This window comes from Gekko japonicus, unplaced genomic scaffold (assembly GCF_001447785.1).
Source record: "Gekko japonicus isolate JY-2015 unplaced genomic scaffold, Gekko_japonicus_V1.1 scaffold125, whole genome shotgun sequence".
In the NCBI taxonomy this organism is placed as follows: Eukaryota; Metazoa; Chordata; class Lepidosauria; order Squamata; family Gekkonidae; genus Gekko; species Gekko japonicus.
Genome location: NW_015165834.1, coordinates 1438948 through 1456723, shown reverse-complemented (window position 1 = coordinate 1456723; position 17776 = coordinate 1438948). Strand labels below are relative to the sequence as shown.

At 44.1% G+C, this 17776-nt stretch overlaps 1 protein-coding gene across 7 annotated transcripts in view; it reads right to left on the bottom strand.

Annotated features, from left to right (window-relative positions):
* Nucleotides 1–529: 529 nt before the first annotated feature.
* Nucleotides 530–17776, bottom strand: part of STAU1 (staufen double-stranded RNA binding protein 1) — a 43975-nt gene continuing 26728 nt past the window's right edge. For 4 of the 7 annotated variants that reach the window (XM_015410914.1, XM_015410916.1, XM_015410915.1 and 1 more), the window contains 9 exons: nucleotides 15221–15319; nucleotides 13497–13727; nucleotides 11583–11726; nucleotides 9339–9485; nucleotides 8593–8665; nucleotides 7856–8172; nucleotides 4077–4199; nucleotides 2296–2381; nucleotides 530–1581 (listed from right to left, as the gene is read on the bottom strand). In XM_015410914.1, coding sequence (XP_015266400.1) covers nucleotides 1494–1581; nucleotides 2296–2381; nucleotides 4077–4199; nucleotides 7856–8172; nucleotides 8593–8665; nucleotides 9339–9485; nucleotides 11583–11726; nucleotides 13497–13727; nucleotides 15221–15319 — 1308 coding nt within the window. In that variant the 3' untranslated portion in view covers nucleotides 530–1493. The remainder of the gene's footprint in view (nucleotides 1582–2295; nucleotides 2382–4076; nucleotides 4200–7855; nucleotides 8173–8592; nucleotides 8666–9338; nucleotides 9486–11582; nucleotides 11727–13496; nucleotides 13728–15220; nucleotides 15320–17776) is intronic. The other 3 variants (XM_015410918.1, XM_015410919.1, XM_015410920.1) reach the window with 3 other exon arrangements.

Below are 17776 nucleotides of genomic sequence, written 5' to 3'. Positions count from 1 at the left end.
GTATGGAAATACTTCCTAAGAGCTGTGAGGCAAAAGCGAACAGTGAACCGATCAGACCGACGAAGAAAGAGGTCTTTCCAACGCGGCGGTAAGAAAGGAACTGGCGGGATGTCCACGCCCACCCCTCTGGGCATGCGCGGTGGGGTTCCTGCGCATGCCCGAGGGACTGGGCGCGAAAATCCATTAAAAGAGCTTGCTACAGCACTGTTCGATCCAGCGCGTGCGCACTAGATCCCATGGGTGTGAAACACAGAGACCACGTCGAAGATAATACCTACCACTCTAATGCCATTTTCTCCAAAGTGTCAATGGGTTTTGGCAACAGCCTATATTCACACTACCTAAAAAATGCTTGTAATGCCATTTTTTAAACTTCATTTATACCCCAAGGGGTTGCTGTAAGTTGGCTGTGATTTGACAGCAAAAAAAGAAAGAAAGAAAGGGGGGGGGGGACTTTTAAAGAAAAAAGCAGACCCAAACAGGAATAAGGAATGTGAGGAATAACGAACACACCCACTTTGTCTTTTAGTATTTACCATTTATTGGTGACAAACACTACGTTTTACTTACATTCCATGGGGAGAAAAAATTCCAGCGTAAACAATGAACTGAAGCAGTACTTAACTTGCAAGGCTATCGTGCTTTACCTGGACCATATGCAAAAACTTTACTGCACACATTGCTGTGTGCAATAAACACAACATCAAAAGCAACACAGTTTATATATAAACATAGGTAATTTTTTTCAGCCCGACATGGAGATGTAATTAAACAGTATAAAGCACTCAAGGAAAATCAATCTGCAGTTTTATATGCACTACACTGAGATCATATCCTGTAATGTACCGAGTTTGTGTGCCTTTATACAGACACACATACACAATTTCATATTTTTAAAACAAAGATTAGCGACCATTTAAACTTCTGCTGCATTCAGGTCCCCCACCCTTCTCCCTGAAAAATATCCTAGAAATCAAAATGATCAAATGAAGTTTAAAATCCCTAAAAAAGTGTAATTATTCATTCAACCGTTTATAATTAGGCTGGGTTTGCCTAAGTTTAACGCGTTCACTTTTATTTTTTTAATTTATATATTTTTTAATCCAATGGCAGGCACACCATTTGTTTCCAGTGAAATTTCCCCACAATTTCATTAAAAACAAAAACTGAACACATACACGGATATGATCTTCCCAAGTTAGTTCACAGGTTAAGTGTGTCAACTTCAGACAACAAAGTTTCTAAACTGTGCTATAGTTCTAGGTACAATTAAGAAACTTGTTTTTTCTTTTTCAAATGAAAAATTTATAGTGTCATTCAAAACAATGCAATGAAACTAAAATTTTTTTATCACTGTTTGGAAAAGCAACGGTTATGATTTAGACACTACAGTGAGCTGTGGCCACTGCAGTGCTCTAAAACAGTTAGGTTACATTAATTAGGAAGCGTTTGATTTTCTCTGGTGCTTTCGGGGTTGGGTCCAGTCAGCCTTTTCAGGCAGTGGTATCCAGTGTTTGTCCCAAAGTGTTTGAGCTAGCCGGTTTCAGGAGAGGGTCACTTTCCATTTCTTGCTTCACGCATCTAGAGAAACGAAAAAGAAAAGAGAGAGTTCTTTGCATTTGGTCCACTGACATTTGCTCCTACACACCAGCGTTTCTGATGAGCTCGTGCCAAAAAAGAAGGCAAAAAAACTGGAAACACTTTTACTGTCAACAATAAATACAGCCAAAGTAATATCTTTATTAAAAACCTTTATCTTAATGATTTCAAGTTACATTCAATCCTACTCAAGCCCGTGGTAAGAGGACAATTGGAACCACTATAACAAATATGTATACAAAACGCCTTGAATGTCTTCATCAATGTCTTCATCAATTTATTTCAAGCATGCTGCCAGACAGGAAATTAAGCTGCTTCTGGCAAGGAAAACCTGCTCTGCTAAGCAGACGCTGTATAATTTACAGCTCTATAAAGCATTTCCTGAGGAGTGGGGGATGGTGAAAGAGCATCTTGCTTATGGGAACGTATCCACAGCTTCAAAGAAATCAGGACGGGACATTTTGTCCTAAGCAGCCACTGTAGGGCAGTCACGATAAGGACATAAAGCTGGCTCTCCCACCCTTACCAAGGTGATGACACAGCTTCGTTTTTGCAGCCCCAGTGTAAAAGAACAAACAAAAACTATATAAAAGAGCCATTATTTTTCTTTGTATGCTGAGTGTTACAAAGCTGAGGCTGCTTTTGATTTAAAAAACAAGTAAAAAGAGGGAAAATGTTTATATCGTTTTTACTCACACAGACATTGGTCCATTTCCTGTTCTTGGCATCTCTGTACTTTGTTGGTCCAACTCAGACAGCAATTTTAAGATGTTTAACGCAGCCTGGAGCAAGGAAAGAGGCACATAACACTCACGCGTTACCATATTTAATTGAAATAGGGCCGAGAGCATCAACTTGGAACTGCTCAAACTCACAATGGGATTTGTTTCGAGCACAAACAGGACATTTTTCAACAACCAGTTCTTGGAACGAGCCACTGGGGAACTCTTGGGGTGATATGGAGTGTTCCCACCGGGCAGAGATGAATGAAAGGAGCTCACGGACAAAATGGCTAAAGCTGCTCAAAGTCTGCTTCCACAAATAGGTGTTTAGAGTCTGCTAAAACTAAGCTAAACAAAGTGTACCATCGAGTCACAACTGACTTGTGATGACCCCATGAAGTTCCATCTCATGGGGTTTTTGGTGCAAGAGATGAGCAGAGGTGGTTTGCCTTTGCCTTCCTCTGCAGAGTCTTCCTTGCTGGTCCCCCATCTAAGTACTGACCTGGCTTAGTTTACAAGTTCTGATGAGACTGGACTAGTCTGGGTTATTAGGGCTGCAACTCTGTGGTCCCCCCCCCCTATTTATTTTATTCAATTTTTAGGCCACCCTTCCCTGCAAGCAGGGTTCAGGGTGGCACACAACGGGGGTAAACATACAGTAATTAACTTAGATTAAAATTCTACAATAAAATGCATTATAGCCCCTGCTAAAAAACTACAACAAAGTAGAGAAAAGGAAGATGGCAATGTGTGTTTTCCTATCCTGACCAGTAAAGCAGGATTCATGGTTAAGACTATGGGAAAGATGCACAAACCCTAGTTCACACATTACTTTGGTGGGTGGGTGGGTGGGTGGGTGGGTGAGAGACGACAGCACAGTCATTTGTTCTTCTTCGCTTCGAAGTTGTGCATGCACCAGCCTCCACTCTAGCCCAGTGTGAACATGGCTACAATGGTGCTACATATGCTCAAGAGCCATCCTGTCACACTATGCATAATGGTGCAAGTTGGAGCCCCCCCCCCCAGAGGGGGGGGGATTCAGGATTTATGCTTGATTTGAAAGTAGTTTGTAAGAAGGGTGCTATGCTGTTCACAAATCTAACTGGAGCAGTGCATTCCAGACTGTTCCAAAATGTGAATACTTCAGTATGTAGGTATGCTTGATCGGGGAGGATCTACTATGAAACTAATGAAGCTTAAGCTTCAGGGCCCCTAATCCTGGAGGGGCCCCAAAGCAACTTTTTTTAATGAGTGAATTTTTCAACAAAATTGATGGGGGCTTTTAAGTGTTTGTTATTAAAATGGGTCTACTTTAGTGACAGAATCATGCCAATGGGTTGAAGTACTTAATACTGACCTTAGAATATGCTCCAGTACCCATTTCGTATGGTCTCAAAATGTCCCTGTAATTGGTCAAATTTCAAAATTTTCTTGGGGGCTTGCAGCACTGTTGCCCTATATTTACTGGTTGAGAAGGGCCCCCCAAAACAGTTTAAGCTTCATGGTCCCAAAAATGCAGGTCCGCCACTGCGCTGGATTACAGGATACTTAACATCACCTGGCAAATGCAACAATATTTGTTGCTTCTCTCCAGTTCCCTTTTTATAGCAACAAGATCCCAAGTTCTACGTAGCGTACAACCCAGTAAAAACCTGGAGATGATGTCTTGCCCTTTAATCTGCAGGAAATTATGCCAACTAATGAAACTGGAATTTCTGCAAGTCAGCTGAAGAGATGAGATTCCAGTTTCCTTACCATATCATGGCAAGATTCTACATCCTTTCCAATTCCATGGCTGATCAGGGGTGGCTGAGAGGAGCAATTTATAAGAGACACAAATTCATTCTTGTTGTTTTTTGGGAAATCTTTGTATTCGACCTAAGAGAAAACAAAAAGCTTTACTTCATTTATTTCGTTTATGTCCCCCACCTTCCTCTGTGTTCGGGACCCCCAAATGGCTTACATTCTGCTCCTCGCCTCCATTTTACCCTCACAGCAACACTGTGGAGTAGGTTAGGCTGAGGGAGAATGAGTGACGGCCCCAAGGTCTCCCAATATGCCTCCATGGCAGAGTGAGGATTCGAACCTGGGTCTCCCAGATCCTAGTTCGACACTCTAACCACTACAGCACACCAGTTATTGCCAAATAAGTGCCCAAAGACCCACTCCCCAAGGACAAGCACCCTGACCCTCAGGCAAACTTCTCAGCAGCACACAGATTCTCCCACCCCAATTTGTGCAGCCTTACTTCTCCAAGGCAAGCAGCAGGAGTCCCTCTCAAGCAGCAGGAAAGACTCCTGCGGTTTCCCTTTTTTGATGACAGGAGGCATCCGCTCTCCCCCAAGCACTCTGTGCCTGCCGGCTGTGGTGCTCTCAGCTCTACGTAAGCCAAGCCAAGGTTGGCGGGCTCCTGCTTGAGGACACACTAACACACACTGGTGTTTCTGGACTGTTGTCGTGATTGGTCCCATCTGGGCTCCTCTGTCCCAGGGGAAAAAACTGCCCTGAAATTAGGGGCCACTTGCTAATGGCGCCGTTTGGTTTTTTCCTATTTGCAGTCTGTGGAACCGCCTGCTTCTCCTTCTCATCCAGCCTCTTCTGGAGAAGCGTGACAACAAAGACTTCCCTGAGCTGCATCTGTGCCCATCCATTAACCTCCCCCCAATGAATGCCATCCTCGCTATTAATTTATCAGTACCAATCTTCACTTTTTGTCTTGTCCAAAAACAGAAGCTTAGACTCTATGTTTTCTGGAAGAATGGGGAGGTGGTATATTTGTGCCAATTCCTCCCTTCCACTGCAGGCCACCATGTTGTCCCCGGGGGCCAAAAATCCCCAGGGATTTGAATTCAGGAAGGGGCACAGCAGAGTTCAGGAGGGGTACGCCTCTCGAAACACTGCTCTGTTTGCACTAGACAGAAGCTAATCCACAGCCTGTAAGCCCCTTAAAACAAGATTTCTATGTTCTTCTACAGTAATGTTTTTAGACACTTCAGAAGTCTTTGATGAAGAGGTATATAAAGAAAATGGTAGCTTCTAAATGATGGCAGCAAGATTCTTACATTGCACAAAATGTCCAAGAATTACTTCCTAATACATTAAGTGTGACAATGGAAATGTTAAGTCTGCATTGCAGGGGAATATACAGAGTGACCAAGTCATGTCTAGCAGGAAGAGTCAAGTAGCTGGTCTACATTGCCAGGAGATTCAAGCAGCATATTTGTTTCTATAAATATACCAGGTAAACAACAAAAACAAAAGGTTAAGACGGGCAGCCCTGTTAGTCTGCCTGTAGCAGCAGAAAAGAGGAAGAGAACAGTAGCACCTTAAAGTCTAACAAAATTTGTGGCAGGGTCTGAGCTTCTCACCTCTCAAGAGTCTCTGAAAAACTGAGCAGTGACTCACGAAAGCTCATACTCTGCCACAAATTTTGTTAGTCTTTAAGGTGCTACTGGACTCTTGCTCTTTTCTACTGCAAAAAAAGGTTGAGAGCACAAAGAAACAGAAAAATATCAAACATTAGGATGGCGAAATACTCATGTATATTGATGTTGTTATTTGGACCAGAGACACGCAGATGTGGAAATATCTGAAGACTGATTTTATATAAGGAGTACTCAATTCAGTCCAAGAAATGAATCTGGTTATCTTGCTGATTCTTGTGATTTGTTGTGTCTTTTATGGTGTGCTAATTATGGTCATAAGCCACTGACAACAGCTTTGTGCTGAAATGCAGTTGGCATTATGTTTTATTGTATTTAGCAGTGCGTATTATTTTATTTTATGTGCACAAGTGTTTCCTGTTTTGGATTTGTTTAGATATTAAATTACTGGTGTTGTGTGCACATAATTGAATTTGTTCATTTAACTATTGCATCAGAGTGCCTTTTTTCCTGTTTCTTTGTGCTCTCAGCCCTTTTTGGTTTACCCCTCTCTTTTCTGGTTGGGCATTCTTCCCTTTTTTTTTTTGGTCTAGAAATGTACCCCTACGTTAGGATACTTCCCAGGTAAAAAGCTATATAGTAAAGCAGCTCATCAGGAAAGATGGCTCTTTTTTCTGGCTCCAGAAACAAACCAGGCAGGTGGCCCTTGAAATATTCTGCACTATAACTGTCACCAAATATTTGGCCACTTGTACAGTAACTCGGTTTTCTGCATATCTTAATAATTGATAAATTTTCTAATTCAGATAATTAGAACCAGCTCCAAGTAATGGGAGAATTACCTTGGATCTTAAATCTGAAAATACAGGGCAATCTAAAACAATATGGTCAACAGAATCTAATCGATCTAAAACTGCAGGTGCAAAATCTACCGAAGAATGGTATACCCCAGTATATTCTCAATAAAACTGCAGACAGCAATGCATCCAACCATGCTAACATAAATCTCAGCAGAAGAAAATATCTTCGTGTTTTAATTGGCGTGGGAATTAATGCCAGTAGCAAAAGTAGAACACACTCTGTGGTCTTCAATGGCCAGGCTTCTATAATCTGAATCAGAGGTTCCCAAACTTATTGGGCCTACCACCCCCTTTTCAGAAAAAAAATTACTCAGCGCCACCCTGGAAATCTACCTTCAAGAAGTGGACAAAAAGATGCAGTTTGTGGATCTCCACCTGGATCTTTCCAGCACCCCCCAGGGGGTGGCACTGCCCACCTTGGGAACCAGTGATCTAAATCCTTCAAGCAACCAGGCCTTTTTTCTGGCTCTACTGTTCTACTTTATGACATGTAGTGATTCCCTCCCCCTGGCCCCACACCCTCAAGGGAGCTTTGTAATGGAGTGACCTTGTATTTGAAACAGGACCTTTGTCCAGGTAGGGCGAACCCACAGAAATTCCTCTGGCCATGCAGACTAATTCCCAAAGTTGCGCTAGACAAAACATGCAAGTCCCATCAAACGAGCAGTACAACTAAGCTACAAAGGGCTCTGTTTGCTTGAAAATATGAAGGACCACGGGCTAAACCAGGGGTCCCCAATCTTTTTCAGCCTGAGGGCATTTATGGAATTTTTGATGTAGTGTGGTGGGCACAGCCACAAAATGGCTGACACGAAATGGCTGCCACAGGGAGGAGGAGTCTGCCAGAAAATGGCTGCTGCAACTTACCTTGACTCATACAGTACAGATCCTTGTGCTGTTGTGGCAGCTGCTGCCAAAGCAACATTTTTAAAAAAATCTGCACAGCCAATCAAATCTCCAACGGCCAATCAGAAGCCTTGTAAGGCAAAAACCCCACCTGGCTCCACCCACTTTCTAAAATCACTTGGTGGGCACCAGGAAAACTGTTGGTGAACATCATGGTGCTATACTGAAAGGAAAGGCGTCTATACCACTGCAGTGCTCTGTGGGTGAGCCGTAGGCTTTTAAAGAATGTTTTAAGCACACGATGCAGCACAGTAACAGCCTTCAGAGCTACCTGCCCTCCTCCAGGAGTGGCAGCCATTGGTTACAGCTTCGTGGAATCAGGTTCTCATCTAGGGAGGCAAATCCCACAAAGAAGCTAAAAGCATTCCTCGTGCGAACGGTTTACCTGGATTCCCTGAACACTGGAAAGGTAGTCCAACTGTTCTGAGGGTCTAGCGAGTGGTCCATGGGGTACATGGCCCGAGGAGCTGTTTTTTAAAATGGTCTCAGCGGTAGGGGACGTGCCACCGTATAACAGCTCTCTTGCAATCATGGCCGTCACTGTAGCCTTGGCAGGATTCGGGGCTGCCCTACTGAACTCTTTGGTGTGGTGTCCTTGATTCACTCCTACAGCCTGCGCAACCTCGGGAACCATGGGAAGAATGCCCGCGGGGAGCTGCTGATGGCTGAGATAAGGCATCCTGAACTCGTCCTCTTTATTACCTATGCAGAGATAAAAAATCAGGCAGCAGAGTTGCATTAACTGGCAATTAATTATCTGTCATGCACACGATGGCAGATCACTTGAGTATTATCCAAAATTACTTCTGAAATCCCAGTATCCAGCCCAGCCCTTAGGGAGACAGCAGCACTCTGTATGGGGAAATAGTTTCCTTGGAAGAGTTCTAAACAGCTTCTCCTCCATTGGTCGACTCATTTGATCTACGGTCTCAAGTCAGGCCACGCTAAATAATAATAATTATTATTTTTATTATAACCGCTTCTCCTCAGAGACTTTAACAGGACAAACGATGTCAATAAAATATGGCTGATGTAAACTTCCAAGGGACCTGCCATTCCCAAAGTATTTTAATCCCATACAAATGTAATGCATGAAAGTCAAATATAATTAAGATCACTTACTAGTAGATGTTTCTTCAGAACCGGGTTCAAAAAACGTTACTTTTCTTCCATCACCTGGCTTTTTTACTGGTGTCTACCAAGAGAAAAAAGGAAACAATTTCTTTTAAAAATCTACAATCCCAACCTCTGAGGAAAGGTGACAACACTTTAGGAATTAAAAACCAAAAATAAGGGTTAACCCCACATAATAAATCCTATAAGTTGAAGCCTACCCAGTCAAATAGATAGATGAGACTTTCACCAGGCCTCAGAATATCATGACAGCAGTTCTATGTTAGGAGTAGTTACGTGGTTGGACTACAAAGATCCTCTTGAAATACAATGTCATCTACAGAATGGCACAACCACTGTGTAGGTAATTTGCACAAAATGTTTGGACAAGAGCCACACCCCTTTCCCCACGAAACCAACCAGGTCCAAGTGTTCAAGCCCACAAGGAGGTACGAAAGAAATTAAAACGAGAAGGCAAGGAACGAAGAGATCCAAGGGCACTGTGGCACCACCCACGCATTGCCCCATTCCCAAAATACAGTACTTCTTCTCAATACAGACAAGTCAGCTCTACATCTTGGCCAAGCATACAAAGTCATCTGGATCTACCATCCACACCAGCCCATGGGTGGGCTTCACCCTCAAGCTCCTCCCCCTTGGATCAGCTGTGCCCTCCAGTTCTCGTAGGAACTGTGCATCACCATCTCAGCCCACATTTACAGAAGCCTAAAGGCCACCGTTCAAGAACGCATTACCTTTTCTTCTGTCTTTAGTGCTGGCTTTGGGGGTTGGGGTTGAGGGGCTTTGAATCCTAAGACCTCCAGCATGTTTTCAGCTGCATTACGCTTTGCTACTTTCTTATTCGTTCCCATCCCGTCAGCTGTGTGCATGCCAACTTTCACCTGCAGAAGACAGAAACATGTAACAGTGAGAAACCCTTTTAAATGAGAATGGAAGCATTATGAGCACCAGCCTATCCATCTCAAACATGGCCTGATAGTTTAACAGGAGCTAGTTTTTCCCCTTGATCAATGCTCCCTCTAAGCTGTGGAGTTTTGTGAGCAAAAATTCTACTTTATGAGCTATCGGCATTAAAGTTGTGGTCAAGCGATTTGGCTACTGCATAAATTGGTTTGCTCTGGAGCCATCCTTCCTGAGCAAAGACAAAAATGTGTGAGCTGGAAGCTAAAAAAACTGTGAGCTAGCTCACACTAACTCAGCTTAGAGGGAACAGTGCCCTTGATGGCCTTAATGCCATCTTATCACTGGCACCACAGCCTAAAAATACTAAATCTTTCTTCCATGACCAACCCCTTTTAGCACTTTCCTTTGTTGCTCCGAATTAGTTATATTCTGCAAGTCTGTGGGAGACAATGCCAAGAGAAAAGGACACCAATGCACGGTCACTTCTAATGCATGTGGCACTGGACTTTGTGTCTTTGGTTGAGGAAGATGGAAAATAAAAGGATGAAGAACTAACCAACCACTTGATGACAATACTGCACTGCATTGCTTTAATTAGCAGTTTATGAGTTTTCAAGGCACAGCCAAAGGACGCCACAAGGTCACCAGCAGTAAGATGAAACCTCCCAGTGTTCTGTTTGAGGACTGGACCGCAGCCCTCACATGCTGAACCCCTGAAGAATAAGCTATTTGCATGTATCTTCCTTCAGATCCTAACAGGGAGAAAGCAAAGCTAGGCATGGTATCAAAGGAGGATGACAAAGAGGGACCCGAAAAATGGGCTAACAAAGAGCTTTGGATGCAGTGAGGTTCAACTGCTTAATAAGCACAGAAGGTGGGCTGGGTGTGTGTGTGGAATGAACCCCACGTGAGCGCAGGGCAGGATAAGGGGGAAACTCATGCTAACACTGATCGCTGTAAAAAAATGGAGGATTCAGGCTGTGCTGAGAGTTATCAAGTACTTCCTTTTCGTACAAAGAAAAACTGCCTGTTTGATATCATGAAAATAGGATTAAGTCTTCTTTAAAAAACACCTGGTGTTTTGTTTTTTTGCTGCTTTGAATTCTGAAGCCCTGCTCAAGGGACAAGTATTCAAGGATGGTTACTCTCAAGTGCATCACCTTGTATGGCATTTCTAGTGCATTCTGTGTACTGGGACTTGCCTAATAGTTGACCTCCCTTAATTCTGGGAAGCAGCTCTGAAGGCTTCTATCCTGAAGCGTGGGTAAAACTTAGGATCTAGAGCTTCATTTGCATTTTCATCCCTACTTCCTTCCACCATTTTTCTAAAGGGCTAGAGAACAGACAGCAGACATTTACTGTGGACAGGACTGTGCGACCCCTACCAAAAACAAGTCTGTCAGCACAGAAGCTAGTATGCCAACTGTATTCTGTATGGCAGCAGCCAGTATTAATTACGCAAGCACCTGTCACTGTTGCGGATGTTATAGTAGTTTCTCAATTGGATCGCTGTAATGTCATTTCGATGAGACCGCCCTTGAACGCTGTTCACAAAGACACCTCTGGTCCAGGATGCTAAGCACAGATCGTGCAATACCCATTCCCCTGTGAAATTCACTGGTTCTCAGTTGGTTTCTGGGTTGAATTCTGTTTGCAGATTTTAACCTTTTATTGTGGGATAGTTAGGAACATTTTCTCCCACACTTCACTGTCTGAAGACAAATCCTGTCTGGAGTCAGAACTTGATGAGTAATTGCATCCACACTGTGAAATTTCCTAACCAAGGACACTCGCTGGGACGGCTTCTCTATCTGCACGGGCATTTAAAATTTTCCAGGGTGAAAAATCACTTCTGATTTGAAGGTGAGACGCACTAGTGCTGCGCATTCAGGAACTGTTTTACAGTGTTCTGCTGTGATTTGATTGTAGGGTGCTTTGAGGACCCCTTTGGCCAAAAAGCACCTTAAACATTTCATGGTGAGGCATACGTACCCATACCAAAAGCCCTGGCATGCTATCTTACATCATGTGGCCAGGGGTGGGTGTGAGCGGGAAGCTGAACTCTGTGTACAAACCTGCATAACGAACTCCCTGCGCCTGGGAAGCCCCCGTTCTGTGATGAGCATGTATTCCGGCTCCTTTTCTTTCTTGGCTTGCTGTATCTGAGCCAGTCTGCTAATAGGATTCATACCTTGGCCATATTCAGGGCTTGTCTGTAGCTGAGAATGGAAGAAAAGGGGGTGGGGGGGAGAGAATCAGCCAACTGCAGCAATTCCAAGATCATACAGCCTGACTACAAACTATTTAACTTAGACCTCGTATATTTGATGTTTCCTTGTCCCAGACAGCTGGGGTAACATAACCGTGTCACATCTTGGAAGCTAAGAAAGGTCGGCTCTGGCAGTATTTGGATGGGAGACCACCAAGGAAGCCCAGGGTTGTTATGCAGAGGCAGACAATGGCCAACCACCTCTGTTCATTCCTTGCCTTAAAAACCCTACAGGGTCATCATATGGCAGCGGTGACTAGATGGCACTTTCCAACCCCACATTTTACACTAACAAAGACGGATGCTACCAACCGTACTCATTTCACTATATTATGCTCAATTTCTGCACACAGTTGTCACAAGTAGGTTGAACACATACACACACACACGACTAAGGCAAGAACACACTGGGAACATCCACCAAAATGGAGTTACACTAGAATAGAATCATAGAGTTGAAAGGGTCATCTAGTCCAACCCCCTGCACAATATGTAATGGACAGAGGACAGCAGCAAATACAAGTATCTAAATGTAGGCAGATTTTTAAAAACTTGCTTCCTTGCAGTTTAGATATATAGCATCAGTTTCCATACAAACCTGTCCAATTGCCTAGGCTTTTGGCAGAGCCCCCCCTCCAAATAATGGGGTGGTGGCTTGGGCTGTTTGTTGTGGCACTTTGCTTCCCTACATCTGTTCACCTGGCACCTGACACTCGGAACAGGTGCCAGAACCTGCCCTCTCACAGGCCTGTAGCAACAGGTAGTTTCTCCCCTCCTCACACCGCTGTGGTGTTTGTCACCATGATCTTGATAGATTCTACCGCTTTTGAGTTTTACTGCTGGCTTTACAGCTATTGTGATTACTGGATTTTCTGCATGTCTTGCTATTCCGTGAGCCGCCTTGAAAACTATGATACAAGGCTGCACAGGAAGAGATCACAGCATAAAATACCTGGGGCACCGTAACAGCAGACAAGGGGCAGCTTTGTCCATGGGAGACGGCCAAGGGCTCCATCAGAGCAGAGGATGGCATTCACCCCCCTCCCCCAAAGAAGCAGGAGTTTTATGGAAAATTAATCGGGGCCTTACAAAATAAAAGAGTAATATTATTTATTCTAGCCTATGCAACTAGAATAGACCAGGCTTAGCCTGGGCTCGTCAGAGTTTGGGAACTAAGCAGGGTCAGCCACAGTGTTCCCTCTAAGCTGAGGTAGGGTGAGCTAGCTCACAGCTTTTTAGCCTCTGGCTCACACATTTTTGTCTCAGCTCAGGAGGGATGGCTCCAAACAAACCAATTTATGCAGTAGCCAAATCACTTGCTCACAACTTGAATGCCAGTAGCTCACAATGTAGAGTTTTTGCTCACAAGATTCCACAGCTTAGAGGGAACATTGGTCAGCCACCGTCAGTAGTTGGATGGAAGATCGATAAGGAAGTCCAGGGTCACTATGTGGAAGGCAACAGCAAACCATCTCTGCTCCTCTCCTGCCTGGAACACCCCATGGTTAAGTCGACTGCAACTTGACAGCACATTCCTCTACTGCCAAGCTTCTGTAAGTCACAGCTCATTTCATCAGATCCATTTATACTACTTGCTGTTTGGATGAACACTCTATACATCCGATGAAGTGAGCTGACTTGCGAAGGAGCCACTGGGACTTCACAGACTTAACGCAGCTCCCCGTTTCTCATCTTTGCAACAGCCATGGGTTCTACTCACTTTTACTATTGATTTTGTTTTCTTTTTGATCCGTGGCTTCATTTTCTCCACCGTCGGAAGAGGCGGCAGCTTTTTCAGCTCTTCCAGGACTGCTATGGCGGCATTCTTCTTGGAGATCTTCTTGCTCTTGCCCTCGCCCTCGCCCGTGAACTCGCCGACCGAAACCTTGGTTACAAAGCTCTTCATGTGAGGCGGACCGCTTTCCCGGGTCACCTGTTTCAGAGGGAAAAACTGAGTGAAAGCGTGATAAACACTAATTAAAAGCGGTAGGGTACAATGGTTGTAGCAAACTTCACTCACATGAACTATACTCTAAATCTGGAGAGGGGAGGGGACAGTAAGGAGTGGAACTAGATTAAACGGGTCAACGCTGCTTATAAAAAAATAACAACCACCTCCCGGTTTAAGTTGAAACCCCAATGCTCCCTCTAAGCTACGGAGTCTTGTCAGCAAAAATTCTACTTTGTGAGCTACTGGCATTAAAGTTGTGAGCGAGCAATTTGGCTGCTGCAGAAATTAGTTTGCTCTGGAGCCATCCTTCCTGAGCTGAGACAAAAATGTGTGAGCTGGAGGCTAAAAAACTGTGAGCTAGCTCACACTTAACTCAGCTTAGAGGGAACACTGAAGGACACTTCCCTCACCCCTTCCTTCTGCAAGTTAAAAATGTAAAATCGAAGAAATATTAACATGTTTTAGGGACTTTATTCTTTGTACAGCCTTGTTCTATTAAACAAGTACCAAATTCACCTTTTGGAATAGACATCACTCCCCCCTTCCTTTTCAAATAATTGAGTCCATATACAAGCGAGTATAGCATATAAAATTAAAGCATATTAAATCTTGGCATGCGGCCATGCTTGAGTTAAGCAAACACCCAAATATTAGTTTGCAGGAAAGGAGCAAATGCTGCTAAGGCACTCTTTAACTTGACTCCGAACAACGTCTGAGTCCAGTGACACCTTTAAGACCAACAAAGTTTTATTCTGGGGATAAGCTATCTTGTGCTTTGTTGGTCTTAAAGGTGCCACTGGACTCAAACTTCGTTCTGCTGCTTCAGACCAACCTTGGCAGTGAGCAGTTCATAAATACGCATGAGGCATTATCCGAAAAAAACGGTATATTCTTTAAAATGAATTTTTGTCAGAAGTTGGGACATTTCATAGCACCAGACTGGGATTAACAAGCCCTTCCCCATCTTAAACCAAGCTACACCCAAATACAGGCACAGGAGACAGCAGCTCTAACGAAACTATGTTATTTCAAGGCCCAACCAAATAATTATTTCTCTAGACCCACTACGAGCTTGTAACACACGCTCTTCTCATCTTCGGAATCATGAAAAGGGAAAAAAAATATCCTGTTTTATTTCTGAAGTGATATAAACAGACGATACTTGGTAATGGGTTTGCAGCCAGAGTTGGGTCCCCTTGCCACCCCTGCTAAAGTGTACCTCCCCCCCACACACACACTTGGTCCCTGCCCAGAGGTGAATTGGTAGTGCTCTTCCTTGATATTTTGGAATATATCTTGTGCTACCAACATCCAGCCTCTCAGATCCCTTTTTGATAGATTTCAAGGACCCAAGGATGAAGAATCTGGACGTACCAACACATGGATTTTAAGGTCAGATGTATCCGACCCAAAATGTCCCCCCCCCCACAACACCCACTGTTCTTCAATATTCTAAATGAAAAGCCCCTGTTACAGCAATTAACTAAACCTACCTCAAAATTCACAGGCAAGTTCCTTTTAAGTGCAATCTCAAACACTTGGCTTATTTCAGATTTATTGAGATTTTCGTCGTCTGGTTCTCTCCCATTAATCTAAGAGAAGAACAATGATATTGAGGAAGCTTCTTCAAACCGGCTCACTAACAGCACAAGGGGGTTAGTATCGGAACCGTAAACATACTTTCTTTAAAAGCAAGGTTAAGTTGCCCTCTCGATGCCAGGTCTCACCACAATTGCCCCAGCATGCAAAGTGAAATGTCTGAAAGTTACCAACCTCCCTGAAAACCAGTGTGGAAAATATTGAGTCTTATCTATGAAAGACTCAGGGACGCACATTAGGAAATGTTAACTTCAATGTATGCACATACCATTTACCGGAAGGAAATGTATATATGGGGCTGGAAAGAAAGGCCAATCAGGGTTTTAGCCTACACTGTGTCCAATATAGAAGGCTGAAGACAGTAACCCATCTCCTTGTTACAGGCAAGAATCCCGAGAGGCAGAACCATTTCTTCGTGTCTTTCAGAACCGGAGCCTATGGCGTCACGTGGCATGCCACTTCTGAAACTGAAGGGAGTTGCAAGAGAAGGCTGCAGATAGGAGCCTGCTGCTACAAGAAAAAGGAAGTACAAAATCCCCACCAGGTGCCTCCAAGCCCCTGGGCAAACCTAGCAGAGATGTTTGGATCTCAGCTACAAGTTGTAAGCACTGAATACTGGCAGTGCACAGCTTATCTCTGATTAGAAACAATAGCTGCTGCAATAAATTATTTTCTACTGTGTTGGCAAAGTAACTGCTTTTCTCTGCGTGGGGTACAGATGGATGCTGGGATGCTCATCCACTTTTTAACATTCGTTCCGGAAGTGCAGAATGCATCTATTTGGAGTACAGGAACGGAAACACTTTCCAGTTTAAGTCTGGCAGGACAAAGTTGTAACAATCTACAAGCAAAACAGTGCATTTTTCTTTCTTCTCTCATGCAGTTATGCAAAGTGATCTAAGTTTCTGGCCAAGACAAGCTATTTCTGCAATTTGGATGGATGCAAATGTGCATGTGTTTGCATTACTTTATTCTTCATCAGCTAGTGGTGGAGAGGGGAAATAAGCTATGCAAGACACCCCAAGCCTCATCTTCTGGCCCCTTCAAATATTACTGAGCGCACCACCAATCTTCGTAGAGGTTCCCCCACCCATACATTAGAACAGAGCTTTTGATACATCTTTGCAGTCATAAGGACTGGTGGTGGTGGTGCAAAGTGCCAACAAGCCACAGCCGACTTATGGCGACCCTGTAGGGTTTTCAAAGCAGAGAGACGTTCAGAGGTGTACTGCCATTGCCTGCCTCTCTGTAGCAGCCCTGGACCTGCTTGGTGGTCTCTCACCCAAATACTAACCAGGGCCAATCATGCTTAGTTCTGAGATCTGATGAGATTGGGCTAGCCTGGGCCATCCAGGTCAGGGCATAAGGAGTAGATACTTGCTTTTTAAAAAAACAATTCTCAACATACTGATTTTTGTGACCAGTATCAAGTTGTTGTTGTTTATTCTGTACTTGCATGGAATCTTTAACATGCAGGAGAGGAGAAGGATGTGAGCTGCTCCTATAACAGCCAAGCATGCATACCGATCCAAAATATGCGCCATGCACACCAAACCAGAGTGAAAAAAGGCAGACAATGACTTCCACTCGTTTCAACAATAGACCCCACTTCCAAGATCCAGACTTTCAGGGCTTTTTTCAAAAGCAGGAAGCAGTCATCTAGGACGGAGAGCTGCCACAGGGACTCTTCGAGTACCTTGCCCCTCTCAGAGACGAGTCTCCTGACATCCCAAGAACTATTCCGCAAACAGGATGAGTAAAACCCTTCAACAGTGAGGTGAACAGGACCACACATTCTGAGCCAGATAACAGACAGCGCGCAGTCTAGCAAGACGTGACCAGAAGACCACTGTTTGCATAATCGGAATTGGTGGTTCAGGAGAGTCACCTGTGTCAGTGGGGTCCGCTCTAATCAGCTGCACTGATTTCCCCCCCTCATAGCTTACCTATTTAAACACGTATGCTGCCTTTTCTAGTCTTGGGGGGGGGGGAGTCTGTCAGCTTCATTTACAATCTCAGGGTTTTAACTGTGCAATTGACTCCGTTTTAAGCAGGCCTCTGTATTACAAGCCAATATCTTAGAATTATTTCCTAACGATGTCAAATGTATGATGAATGATATATTATATGTGAAGACCAACACCACAAAAGTGAGAAGAGAACTGGGGCGGTGGATTCATCCCTGATGGCAGAGATGGGGAAGTTTGGATAGCCTGGAGGCCCATCCTGGAGACCAAGCTCTATGAGGAAAGGCTGAGGGACTTGGGAATGTTCAGTCTGGAGAAGAGGAGGCTGAGGGGGGACATGATGGCTCTCTTGAAGTATTTGAAGGGCTCTCACTTAGAGGAGGGCAGGGAGCTGTTCCTGTTGGCAGCAGAGGAGAGGACTTGCAATAATGGGTTTAAATTAAGGACAGGAAGGTACCAGCTGGATATTAGGAAAAACGTCTT